Here is a 13953-nt window from a genome sequence, read left to right as displayed (position 1 = left end):
AAAGAAAAGTAAATAATTACTACTAAGTAGTAGTACGTTCGTTCGTTTCGTTGTATTNTTAGTTATATAGTTCTACTACTTCTCTTCTTTCTTTCTTTCTTCTTCTCTCTCTCTCTCTCTCTCTCTCTCTCTCTCTCTCTCTCTTTCGTTATAATTATTATTAATTACACTAGTTTTAATTTAACTAATTTTTAATTATAAATCATTAAGTATGTCAGATTATTAATATATATTTCTTGAGGTGTGCTATGTTTTGCGTTAAATAATATTATTTCATTATGAAAAAACAAAGAGGAAAAATAATTTTATTGCCAAGGAATTAAAGGATTACCATTTGCATTATGGATGCAGTTCGATAAAAGCAGTCTTCGCGAACTTTTTAATGTTTAGTGTGCCTACAGTATATCGGCCAGATCAATTACAAAGTTCTATTTCATTTTAAAACGGAACATATTACAAAGTTCAAGCACTTGTTCACATTTAGCGAATCTCATATTTTGATTATATTTTATTGCAAATGCAACAATTTTATTACTTAAACAAACAATTTTTAATGTGCGGAATTATCTTAGAGAAGAACATAAACAAGTATAGAGATGAATTTTTGATAATCAATCAATACAATCCCTGTAGATTTCAGAGATTTTCATCCCTCTGCTTTCAAAATTATTATACATTCACAAATTTAATTTTGAGATAAGTTTTAAAGAATTTTATTATTCTCCGTTATTAAACTTTTATATCATGCTTACACACATGACACGTATATAAAGATATGTTATTCATCTTCATCGTACATCTTTCGAAATAAAATCTGCAAGGCATCAAATATATTCTTTTTGCCGACTAGCGTTTAAAAATTTGTCCCGAGATTTGTATTGTAACTTACAGAATAGAATCCTTTTCAGGATTCAACTTAAGGAATTCGACTTAATGCTGTTTTAGACGGCAGATTGACCAGCGCAAAACGACCATCGTGCTGAGAGAAATCGCGAAGAGGAGCTCTAAGGAGGAACCGAGAGAGCGAGAGACTTAGGTGCAACAGCGGCTATAAAGCAAGATTAATGAGGCGAAGTACGCTCTGGTAGGAAGCTGTCATGGTCCTGGCGCCAGCTGACCAGACGACTCGCACAACCAGCCACGGTATCGACCACACATACATCCATTACACCTACACATATACGCACACAAGCACGCGCGTAACATACATTTACGAACTATGATCCAAATCCTCCTCTCTCTTTATCCCCGTTGTCATGACAAACCCTCGTTTTGCGTTCTCCAAAAAGTAGATCTCGTCAACGTAATCTAACAACAATTAATGATCTGATGTAACGACAAAAATATCAGAAAAATTAGAAGAAGATAAAAGAATGGAGAAGAAGTATAATAATGATGCAAGTGATTAATGTGAATTTTCGGTGTGTATTTAGATAAAAATGAAAGACCTGAAATATAAATACTTTACCACGTAATTCTACAATTTTTTTTTCTTAAGGAATGTTAAGAGATGTTAAGAGCATTTGAGTCTATATATCAAAATGCCATATTATTTCTTTATTATAATAAGAAAATTATTATTTTATAATTATTTATTACAAATTATTACTTTATGATTATTTATTACAACTGAGAATAATAATGGATGATTATTATGTCCAAATCGCTTATTAAAATTATCACGTATAAATGAGAAGATTCATATAAAACCTGCTATTAATTAATTCATGTCTCCTCAATGATGATAAGTTCTTCCTACTCATTCGATAATTTTCTCAGGCAAAGGATGGATTGATCTCTTTATCGGCGACGATCGTGACATTCAAAAAATGTGTAGGCTATCTTTGATTGTGGGCAAAGAAAATACGGTGGTCTGCGGTCTACGTGCGTGTGTGTTACGTATCTCGACCTTCCGCATCTTCTTCCCAGGCTGCCATCGACGATCGGACAGACCATCTCGCGATGGTCGGCGTTGAAAGAGGAGTTCGGGACACCTGTCTCCGACGGTTATCCCACGTTAAGTACATAACCAGTTTCGCAACGCGAACTCGAAAGCCCGGCTATATCGATCCATTCACTGTACACGAACGCACGCATCGCACACGCGTAAGAATTGGATGCAGAGGACCGCTCGCTCGCACGCGTGCATAAGATCGCACGCATGCACGGACGGATGCAGAGGTGGACGAATTAGAGCGACTGCAAATGCGGGAAATTGGACTACGATATAATGTATAGAGTGTCTCGGGATTGCGGTAGTTTTTATCGATAAAAGATTCCCCGATAATTTTTTCCCGATAATGTGGAGACGATTCATCACATATTTTATGTGTAAGTAATGATATTTTATATAATTTATGTAAGTTAGTGGGATACTTATTGAAAACTACATAAGCATAGAGATACATTGCATTAAATTTAAAAACGCGTATAAAATAACATAATGAGAATTAAATGCATGTGTTACTTTAAAAATGAAAGTGTATCGGTTTGATAAATAAAATACTTTTTTTTAATTATGAGATGTGTTTGACTGTATAAATATAAGTAAAATAATCAAATCAAAATATAAATAGTAATACAAGAATGGTGGTATATTAAATTAAATAAATAATTAATAACTAATAAAAAATGTAATATTTCTATAAATATCATTTCCTCGAAAAAATTATAAAATATCTAAGAATTTCCGCGAATTATCGCGCTTTCTCTCAGCTGTGAACTTCTTAATCAATTTGGCGTCGATTTCTCTTTAGCGAAAGTTTAATTGGACGTCATCTTTTTCGCGCCTTCTTTATTTTCAGCATCAAGTGGCAATTAAACGGCACTTTTCAGCGTTTAAACTTCCGTTAAACTGAAGTCCATGGGAAATTGCACGAGACGATCATCGTTTATTTGCAAATTTAAAGTTTGGTTCGTTGAAAATTTTGAATTACTTATAAATTCGAAAAATAAATATATCTCGATACTTTTAGGAAAGAATTTTTTTAAATATATTGATAACCTGAAATGTTGAAATTATTCACAGAATCGTAGCTATTCATGTTGTTTTTATTAGATAACAAATTCTAAGTATTTTTATCTTGTAGTGACGAACATTTGCAAGAATACGATTAATTATATTTGATAAGCAAAAAAAAAGAAGATTAATGGAATAACGATTGGAAAATAAAGCAAGAATTGAAAAACAAAATAATATAGTTTTTCAAAAGTTGCATATTTTCTGTATTATAAAATTTAGAAAATTTAGAAAATAACATTTACATTAATATCAAGAACTTAATATTCAATTATAAATAAAAGAAATTAAAAATTTTTTGTTACAACTTACAAATAAATCACGAATTCTGCTCTTGCTTTGATATCTAATCCCTTTTTAAGAAAATTTCTTCATTAATATATTGTGTGTGTATATATATATATATATATATATATATATATATATCTGATATATTGTATCTTGTTTCATTGTACAATTAAATGTACATTTAATTGTAAGATATTTAATATTGAAAACCGCACAGTAATAGATTACGTTTTCACTCTTCATGTACTTCAAATTATTCGAAAAGATTCATCACAGTGACGAGATGCGATTTCCGAGACACCCTGTACACTGTCGTATGCTGTCGTATATTAGGTCCGACCGCTGCGGCCGGACGAATACAAACGCGAATACGAATGGCAAATGGCGGGTGACAAGGCATCGGCATCTGCGCTTAATTAATGCAACACCGGCCGCAACGATACGGTGAGGAGGAGCCCATGAGAATGCTGCGGAACGATCGCTATGCCCGGACCCGGAGAGAGCAGATCGTGCCTCACAGAACGACAGAACGACGACGCGAATGGCGATGGTGCCCAAACCAGTCCAGGGTGTTCAATTATGCGCGCCATCGATCCACACTTCGTCTCTGAAACGACTTGCTCGATGAAAAAGAAAACATGTCCAGGAAACCAATTCCCTTTTTCCGTGTAAGCATCGATCGCGCCGAAAGCGAGGTATCTGTGATCGGTCTTCGTGAAAGAATAATAATAAGAGTCAAGTGGAGATTCAGTAGTGGCCTTTTCAGAGTAAGCACTTCTTTGAGAGCTCAAAAGCATCAATCTTCATTTACGAGATTTTATGTAACTTCTCTTGGAATCAATCAAATTAAATTTAATCTAATATACGAGTAATTGTTCTTCTAAGTTATTTAAATCAAATATAAGTAAAACACCTAATATAAGCCTTCGCAATCGTTGTTGCGGAAATAATATATTTATAAGGTGATAAAATATAATTCACAAACAATTGGAATATATTTACCAACAAATTAATTGCAAATGAAATTTTGATTCCAGAATTCTTCTTAGTCAAGTTCAATTTTTTTTTCAACTCAAATCTAAAATCAGTTTGCAGTTAATTCGTTAAGCACATTCTAATTATTTACGTATTGTATCTTATTATCTTGTACAATAAATGTATTTAAATATCATGTATTTACGCACCGACAACCGCAAAGGCTCATATAGATCTTTTACTTATATATTTGATTTATTTTTAAAGCCATAAAGAGTTATTTTTATTTTTATTTATTTAATTATTTCAATTAGTTTAATTTAATTAAAAACTTTTTAATCTCGAAAATAAGTCTGAAGAAACATCATTTTCTACAATCATTTTCTTTCTTCTGAATATCGTTCTGGATATGATATGTCCAGTTTTCATTTTCTAAGGTTTTTTCTGTTATAATTTTTATAATATTAATAAAAATATTGGCTTAATATAGCTATGTTTCTTAAAGTTTAGCGTTTCGATTAAAAAAAAAAACTCTTTACAATATGTTTATTTTTATAAAAGTTATAAATAATTCGAATTGAGTTAGATATATGCTATACCCAGGTGTATCATTCCCGTAGTGTGGCACCAAAGGGTCAATAATTTATTCGAGAATGGATGTTTAAATGAAGATTTCTGTTCATGCATTTGGCTCGTTCTCGTATATTTCTAGTGCACTAATTAGAAAGCTATTGCTAAAATAATCCTTATCATTCATAATTAAAAATTAAATATTCAAGTTTTGTTGGGAATTCATAGATCACATAAGAATTAAAAACTATATCATCAGCCATATTATTTCTTCTTGTTATCATTAACGAAGAATTCTACATTGTAAAATGTATCAAATTTGAATCTTCGACTTTATTTTATTTTCTCTTAATCTAATCTCTTCATCACACATAGAACATTTTTATTCCTTCTATTTATTCTTCGAATCAATCGACATGAAAAATAAATTAAAATAATAACCACGTTTCTTATTTGTCCTAGCCAAACGTCTATTAATCAATTAACATTTGTCTAATTAATCGATGAAATTGGGGATCATTCTGCCAAAAATAAGACACGTTATTCCAAATAATAACGCACCAATACATGCGCATTAAACATCGGTGTTTTGGGATAGCTGTAGCCGATTTTTCCCCCCCTCCCCTCGTTTATCTCTCTTCTCGTATGGACACCCACGAGTGAACTCCGTCTGTGTCTCCGTGCGAAAGCAATCCTCTGTATGGGATGCGACAACGCGGCGCCAGACAGCCTCGCTTGCACACACAGAGCCATGTTCTCGCCGCTCAATTCCCGCTGCGACGACGCTACGAGGACCGAATGCGACCACGCTCGGTCCTCGACTTACGTAAGTTTCGACCATACCGCTGCGATACAACCACAACCGTGAGGTCGCGCGAAGGGATGCACTTGCAACTTCAGGGCGACTTTCCAAGAAAACAAGCCCTGGAAAAGTCATCACGTTGTGAGGAATGCGAGACGTTTTATCTTAGAAGATTCTTCTAATTTTTCTCAGAGTGTAGATAAAATAATTGGGATAAAAATGTGGATGTTAATATGTAATGATGTTACTCTTCCGTGATCCGTGAAAAATTATATAGACATATAAAATGACTATAAAATCAATCTAAAGTCGTTTCAATCAATTAAATCGCTGCGAAGTAAATGAGACTTAATTATTATCTCAGAGAAGTTTCTTCTTTTTAAAACATTAAAATAAATAATTTTATAATAATAAATTATTATAATAATATAATAATAAATAATTTTATTTTGATAAAACCTATATAAAATTAATATAATTATATGAAATAAAATTAATGATTATTATATAGAATTAAATTGGACATTAATAATTTTCGAATTAAATAAAATAATTTATAACAATTGTAATAAATTTCTATGTTAATGAAATTAATCCAACGCAAAGAATTAAAATTATAATAGAGACCTCTAGCTAAAGTTTTAAATAATTTATATATTAATCTTTGAGAAATTATTGATACAAATATATAAAAAGATGTTTCTGTAATCATTTGCAGAAAAGTAAGTTAAAATAAGTTTTTGCAAAAGATTTGTGCTTGGTTGGAGATTTTTCTTTTTCTGATTAAAGTTTTCATCGAAGTCTTGTAAAACTTATTCGAACATGCTTTTGTGAGTTACAAGCGCATATATAAACGGAAGTTAGCCGAGTTTCCGCGTTAGTAGAAAACTACCTGTGTGCCACTTAGATAGAACGCATAGATGCGAGCGAGATCAACGAGCAGAGATGCTCGTCAGTTTCCTTTCTTGCCCGGTCCTAAATAGGATAGGGAGTCAAGTAACTCGGCGCCTACCGGCGGCGACGATAGTAAACCTACTCGTCTCTATTACAACTTGATATATGCGGCATACACACGTGGTATTCGTATTCGTATTCGCGGTAGCAGATAGCTGGTATCGCGAAGCGGCATCTCGAGCGAAAACTCAAGCTCCGTCGCAAGACAAAATGACAACGGTCGCAATTGTCGATTTTCTACATTCGAGGAACGTGAAAATTTCGAGCATGAAACGCGATTCACGAAGAAAATCTTCATGGGACCGAGTTTAAGATGAGCGAAATCTAACCTTTGATCTCCGAGCAAATTTTACGAATCGTAAAAACTAAAAATGCTGCCGTCTCTAGCAAATACAGATTAAAACCTTTTTTAATTTTGATAATTCATTATCTCGATATAAGAATTTACGAAACAATCATTGATTCCTTAATTTTTGCATAATTATTTTATATACTGTTTTTCAATAAAAAAAATTATTTTTAAAATTAAAATTAAAAATTATTATATTTGTGAATAAAGAAATATCTATTTAATATTTATATAACAGACTACACATCATGAAATTATTCAGAATGGATTCGGAATTATTTAATTATTTCATAGATTTCTCTTGAGTTTTCTAGGAAAAATGAAATAATTTTGATTAGAATCTATTATCATAAATTTCATAATACAAGCTCTGAATGTTGCTCCAAATTTCATGTAAAAAAACGACTTTTAGAATGAATTTAAAAAAGTCGCTATTTTATTAATGCATTAGATAATTTAAATAAGAAAATAAAGATAAACACATTATAATTTATCAACATAAAAAAAATATGTACAAGTATACAGTAAATACATGCGATTATATGTATATTAATTTTTTTCATTCAAAATACATAAAAATTTTATGCACGCTTTTCATTTGTCGCACAGTCGAAAAACTTTTATGTTATATCGTTCCAATTTTGATGTATATACTATCGAAGAATATCGTAAAAATCGATCTTATAAATGCTTAGTGCTGTCATCTAGTGCAGCGACGATTATGCAAAACTATGAATAAAATAATCATTAGATAATGCACTTACCGACAGAAGACAAAAGGTAAGTTATCAACGGAAAACAAACATAACGGTGGCGAACGTTGGCGATTCTTCCCGACAATATGAATTCCCGTTCCTTTTCATGTTGCGTCGATTTTCCGATTATCTTTCGTCGTGTTCTTACTGCATCGTCTTCTTATACATGAAATGAAATAGATATATATTAGACAATTAGACATAAAATATCGAATTTAGTCTTAAGAAGATACCTCTAAAAAAATTCGCGATTCTAGAATTTTTATATTCGCCAAGCAATACTGGATTCAATCGTGTTACACGAGTAATTTAACGAGACAATCGCAAGATACACTACGAGACATTCGAAACGAGCACAAAAAGAGTTGTGTTTAGACAGCAACAATCGCGGAAATCACCACATACAGGACATTTAAGCAATATTGCAGCAACATTGCAATGTTTCAGCAATATTGCAGCAACATTACAAATATTGCAGCAATGTTACTGCGAGCACGTTCAAACATGACTGTATGATCCGCAACCTATTTCTCCATTCAGAAGTTCACACAATGTTGCGATTCTAGTAGAATATTGAAACGGTTGAAGCGAGATGAATTTAGCGATAATTATTTAGCTTAAGAAGCTTAAAATTATTTATATATAAATATATAAATATTCATGATCCATTCTTATTTCAAGACCATCTTATAAATAATGTTTTAAGATTCTAATAAAGTATTTTTGATTGGTATTCAGTAGGTTTGTATATTTAAAACCGTCTTAAGTACAATGTCTTAAAATATTATGAACCAATCTAGATACGTATATTATATGGAATTATTTGAAATAATGGATTCCGATCGGAATTATTCAATTATTCCAGATTTCCATTGTTTTCTAGGGAAAATGAAATAATTCCGGAATCCATTCTGACTTGTTCCCATGATAGATGCCTAGAAAATTATATTAGCATCTTAAGACATTATACTTAAGGTCTCAAAATAAGAATGAACTAAATTTACCAAATATAATCCATTTAAGCGATTTTAATTATTTTTGTTTTTTAGGAGCTTTCATTACTCCTTTCTTCTTATTAGTTATATACACCCATGTATACGTAATACATATACATATCATTAATTTCAACAGTTAGGACGGTATTCATAATCAGATTTTACATTCAAGATCGTCTTAAATACAGTCTTAAGATATTACTTAAGATAGTCTTGAAATAAGAATGGATTATAGTTACTTTCCATTTACACAGATTCTCAGATAATTCTCACTTATGACGTCATAACTCCGTTGAATGCGCGTTCCTTTTGCATTCTAACAAGTGAGATTTAATTAAGTTTTTGCCTATAATCTGCACAAGATCGAGACCGTGTGCTTTAGCGAGTCTCGTAAACTTACTTTAAAAGTGAGATTCGAATCTGTGTTGTTATATGATAATTTTTTACCAAAGTAAGTAAATAATGACGTCATTAATTTGAGTAAATCATCTCAGTTTACTTTAGACTTAGTTTCCTGCAAATGGAAAGCAACTTATGAATACTATCTTTTAAAATCGAAAAAAATGTTTCGAGGGAACTAAATAATATATTGTATCCAAATGAAATGAGAGAAAAAACAATATTTCAATGCATAATTTCAAAGGGTGCATTCTTATTCTTAATGCGAACACCGTTATTATTCTTAATTGTTTAACATTTGATAAACAACAAAGATGAAATGATGAACACGAGCATTAATTGATAAATGGATATTAATATTGTTATAAGCATTAATAAATGGAATGCAGCCTAAGGGCCTTAACACAAGGATAGTTGTAACAATAAGTTTGTTCGCATTGCATGCTCCAACATGCTCTTATCTGCTCCTATGTATTATACTATAGCTTCTACTCACTCCAATGCGTTCATTGGAGCATTGGAGTAATTATGATAGGAGCAGGTAAGAGCATGTTGGAGCATGCGACATGACAAACCTAATGAGACGCGTGTGATCCACCTCATGGGTTGGAAATTCATTCCAGGAGATAACAAGAAGAGATAAGAAGAAGAATCTAATGAGTGAAACGTGAATCGTAATCATTGACATACAGTATTACGATTACGATCATCGATATATACATAATAGTACTGGACGGAGTATAGCATCGAAATCATCTTGATAGACCTAGAAAGAGATAGAACGATGTTTGGGTAGCAGCGATCAATAAGACAATAGTAGAAAGAGAGTTCCGTGCTCAAACTTATTTTTTCTAGGTCCATCAAGACAAAAAATCAAACATTTTGCCGTATAATCCGTCCAGTACTATATATTGATCCAGTACTATATATGATGATCGTAATCGTAGATCAACGCACAATGTTTTGATTAACCTCCGTCAACTTAACGTTCTACGTCTCAGTTACGGCCATCTTTGTTGCTTAGATCCTAAGACCTAGTTGCACCAATGTCACTTTGACTTTAAGCGAGACTTAAAACTCTATCTGTCTCGTTTTAAAGCCAAAAAGAGATAAAAAGAGTTTTAAACCTCGCTTAAAATCAAACTAAATGCAATTGGACTTAAGTGAATTTAGAATGCAGTTTCAAATAATTCAAAAAAAACTCACCAAGTACAAGCAATACTGAAATAGATACATATACAGGATAATCTCCGTGGCCTTACAACTTAAAATGGCCTATATAAATAATTCAGAAATTTCTCGTTTAGCCAACAAGAAAAGAAGTTTAAGATCCTGATTCGTGCGTTCAGATTCTTGGCTGCTCGGCTCGCAAGGCGCGAAGTCGGAAGACGCGCGAATGGGCGCGAATCGAATTCGACATTTCGGGGACGAACAGCGCCGACTCTCGTGCGACGACCACGTACGCCGGAAATGATGCGCGCGCAGTCGGCCAACCAACCGATCTCCACATCACACGGACATGGTCGGAGGGGCGCCCGGCGCGATCGGGTGGTGTCTGGTGCCCCCACCATTCGCCTCGCAATTGCTCCGCGCGCCTCGCGCCCTCGCGCCGCTCCGCTCTGTGCGCATCGTGCCGTGCCACTTGCGTGCGCGCACGTGTGTACGTCGGTGTGTGTGCATGGGTAGATTTTTCGGTTTTTGAAAGACAGTGCACCACGATGGTGATCTCGCAGGAGGTGCTCTCGAGGGCGGAGGAGATCGCTGACCAGGTGAATCTTGTGACACGATTGCGTTTCTTAACCGCTTGGTTGTCGGATGACTCGCGGATCCCGAAATCCGTGAGGCCCCCCACGCGTGAAAGAACGAACGAAAGGGAATTCGAGTCCTGTGGGAGAGCGAACCGCACGGTGCGGGCGGCCCGCTCTTAACAACGTCATCATTCTTTGGCGCGCGTATTTTTCCATATTTTCGCATTTACGCGTCTCGCTCCTTGTCGCGTTTCTACGGCCGCAATTAAAACGATTGTATGGCCGAGGTTATGAATTCCACAGGTGAATTTTCCTCGACAGATACGCAAGTCGCCGACGATCAAGCTGTGATGATTTTTTTACGTCTCTTTCTCAGCAGTTACTCTGTAGATACAGTCATTTGATACAAACAGATTTCTTCAAATGGATCCAATATTTTTTATAGCTGCATATGTGTACAAGGATGACTTTGATTTTTTGCTGATATTTATCATCCGTTACTTTTAAATTTGCGTTATATGAATACGAATAGATAATTGAGTAAGTATTTATGAAAATATTACAAATCTGTAAGTAAATGAAAATATTACGTTTTCACTTATGTGTTTAATCTCATCGATTGATTTTCATTTAATATTGTTTATTTAATATTGTTATGTTTTATTAAGTGATGTTTATATGTGACTTTAGTTTATATGTGAATATGTGGATCTTATTGCCTATACTTTCACAGCAGACCTACTTTTCATTCTTGTGCACAATAATGCGGCATTATTTTCTGATTAGCAAGTTTCAAATATGTATGAGAAAGATAATCTGTATCGAACAATAAGATAAAACTTTTTAAAATAAACATTCATATAGCAGATTCTATCTAAAGATGTTCTAAATATGTCCTCTACGTCCTAGATGTTTTCAGGACATCCTCTAGATAAAGTATGCTATGTGAACAAATTTTAAAAGATAATTTTTTTAAAGTTCTTAAAAATTATATTTTTACGAACTGTAAAGAGAATCTATAGTTCATAAAAATATAATTTTTAAGAACTGCTATAAGCTTCCAAAATCTTATCTATTAAACAAATATTAATTATAATTTTTTTATTCAATTAAATAAAATTAATAGATATAATTAAAATAGATATTAAGGTATTTATTTATTGCAACAGGTAATCCGCAATGGCAAGCACGTGCTTCCAACGTTGGCACGATTATGCCTCATTGCTACATTCCTAGAAGATGGTTTACGAATGTGGTTCCAATGGAGCGAACAGCGAGAATATATGGATGCTTCCTGGGGCTGCGGAAAATTCCTGGCTACCGTATTTGTCTTTGTAAATCTTGTTGGACAACTCGGTGGATGTGTCATGGTGATTGGCAGATTGCGAGTCAGCATAGCTTGTGGAGTTCTATTCTTCATCGTTATTCTACAAACTATCGCTTATAGCATCCTATGGGACATGCAATTCTTATTCAGGAATTTGGCGCTAATAGGAGCGCTCTTACTAGTATTGGCCGAATCTCGTGTTGAAGGCAGATCGCTGTTTGCCGGTGTCCCTAGTCTCGGCGACAACAAACCTAAGAATTTACTGCAATTAGCTGGTCGAATACTGTTGGCGTTTATGTTCATTACGCTGATTCGCTTCGAAATATCCTTTATGCAAATCCTCCAAGATATTGTTGGTAGCATCCTAATGGTGCTGGTAACAATCGGCTACAAGACTAAGCTGAGCGCATTACTACTTGTTGCTCTACTAACTGCGTTAAACTTTTACCACAATGCGTGGTGGTCCATTCCCGATTACAAACCTCTCAGGGATTTCCTTAAATACGACTTCTTCCAGGTAAGTTTTCTGAGTTTACTAATTACATAAATATTGAATATTTTTATCACGTTAAAATTTATTACAACGAAGAGATTAGTTTCTTAATGTTTTATTTCTGCAAAGTAATTTTATAATGTAAAGTGAAAGAAAAATTATATATATAGTTAAATTAAAAGAATTATTTTTATATCAGAAAAAAATTGCTAAATTCAAAAATTGTAAAGGAAGAGCTAATTTTAATTATTTTGAATCTAAAGATTTTAATTGTTTAATTTTGAAATGATTGTAATTTTTGTGTGATTCAATATACCTATTATTTAGTTTAATATATAATTCCAATATTTAATCTTATCCTCTATAAATATTCTGACATTCATTTCTTATTTTATTTTATTACAGACATTATCAGTCATCGGTGGCCTTCTGATGATAGTCTCTCTAGGTCCAGGCGGTGTATCGATGGATGAACATAAGAAAGAATGGTAGAAATAATTCCACTTATGGATATGGAAGATGTATGCGTCATTGGGTTGTTGTCATGAAAGTTAAAGTGAATTATCGTGTCTCCCGTTTTGTCCTTATATGCGCTCAAAAAAAATTAAAACGAGTCAAATAACAAGGAACTCATTGCATTGGATATCATCGGTCTAGAAACGATCATATTTTATGTTGACTAATCAAATTTTATATTTTAACATTGCGGCAAAACATTCAAAAGATTTCGAGATCACTAAAAATTATAAAATATTTTAGAATATAAAGTTAACATGAAAGAAATAACAAGAAAAAACGTACATATTTAAACTGCAATTCATAAAAATTTAAATACTCGTATAAATTTTATCGAATGATCATGAAAAAAAATTAAGATATGAAATAACAATTGTGTTATTCTTTTATATGTTTTAGGATATTTGTACACGTATTAACTAATTGCAAAAGTTTTATAAATTATTTTTAATTTTATATGCCAATGTATTTTATTTTGTAAATCACTAATACAATAATCGATAAATTTCGAAGATTTGTTTTTGGCATATAAATAATTTATAAAGCTTTTGCTTGGTATATGTGTACAAGTGTCCTGAAATATATAAAAGTATAATTAACAATTGTTGTTTTATAGTCTTCTGATTTTTACATGATGATTCAATGAAATTTATGTGACTATCTGAACTTCTATAAGTGGCAATGTACACACACACACACACACACACACACACACACACACACACACACACACACACACACACACACACACACACACACACAC

At 32.9% G+C, this 13953-nt stretch overlaps 1 protein-coding gene across 1 annotated transcript; it reads left to right on the top strand.

Annotated features, from left to right (window-relative positions):
* Nucleotides 1-10824: 10824 nt before the first annotated feature.
* Nucleotides 10825-13166, top strand: LOC105619630 (surfeit locus protein 4 homolog). Its single transcript, XM_012201151.1, has 3 exons — nt 10825-10875; nt 12024-12698; nt 13080-13166. Exons 1-3 carry the CDS (start codon nt 10825-10827, stop codon nt 13164-13166), a joined length of 813 nt encoding a protein of 270 aa, XP_012056541.1.
* The last annotated feature ends 787 nt before the right edge of the window (nt 13167-13953 follow it).

Source organism: Atta cephalotes (assembly GCF_000143395.1).
Source record: "Atta cephalotes unplaced genomic scaffold scaffold00022, whole genome shotgun sequence".
NCBI lineage: Eukaryota > Metazoa > Arthropoda > Insecta > Hymenoptera > Formicidae > Atta > Atta cephalotes.
The sequence above is the reverse complement of the archived record's forward strand: the minus strand, read 5'-3'. Positions and strand labels throughout refer to the sequence as shown.

Bases quoted from the DNA above. Each gene is read 5' to 3' on its own strand.
- LOC105619630 (XM_012201151.1), top strand. From the start codon at position 10,825: ATGGTGATCTCGCAGGAGGTGCTCTCGAGGGCGGAGGAGATCGCTGAC. The intron at 10,876-12,023 runs GTGAATCTTGTG...TTATTGCAACAG, and splicing joins CGGAGGAGATCGCTGACCAG to GTAATCCGCAATGGCAAGCA. The intron at 12,699-13,079 runs GTAAGTTTTCTG...ATTTTATTACAG, and splicing joins TTAAATACGACTTCTTCCAG to ACATTATCAGTCATCGGTGG.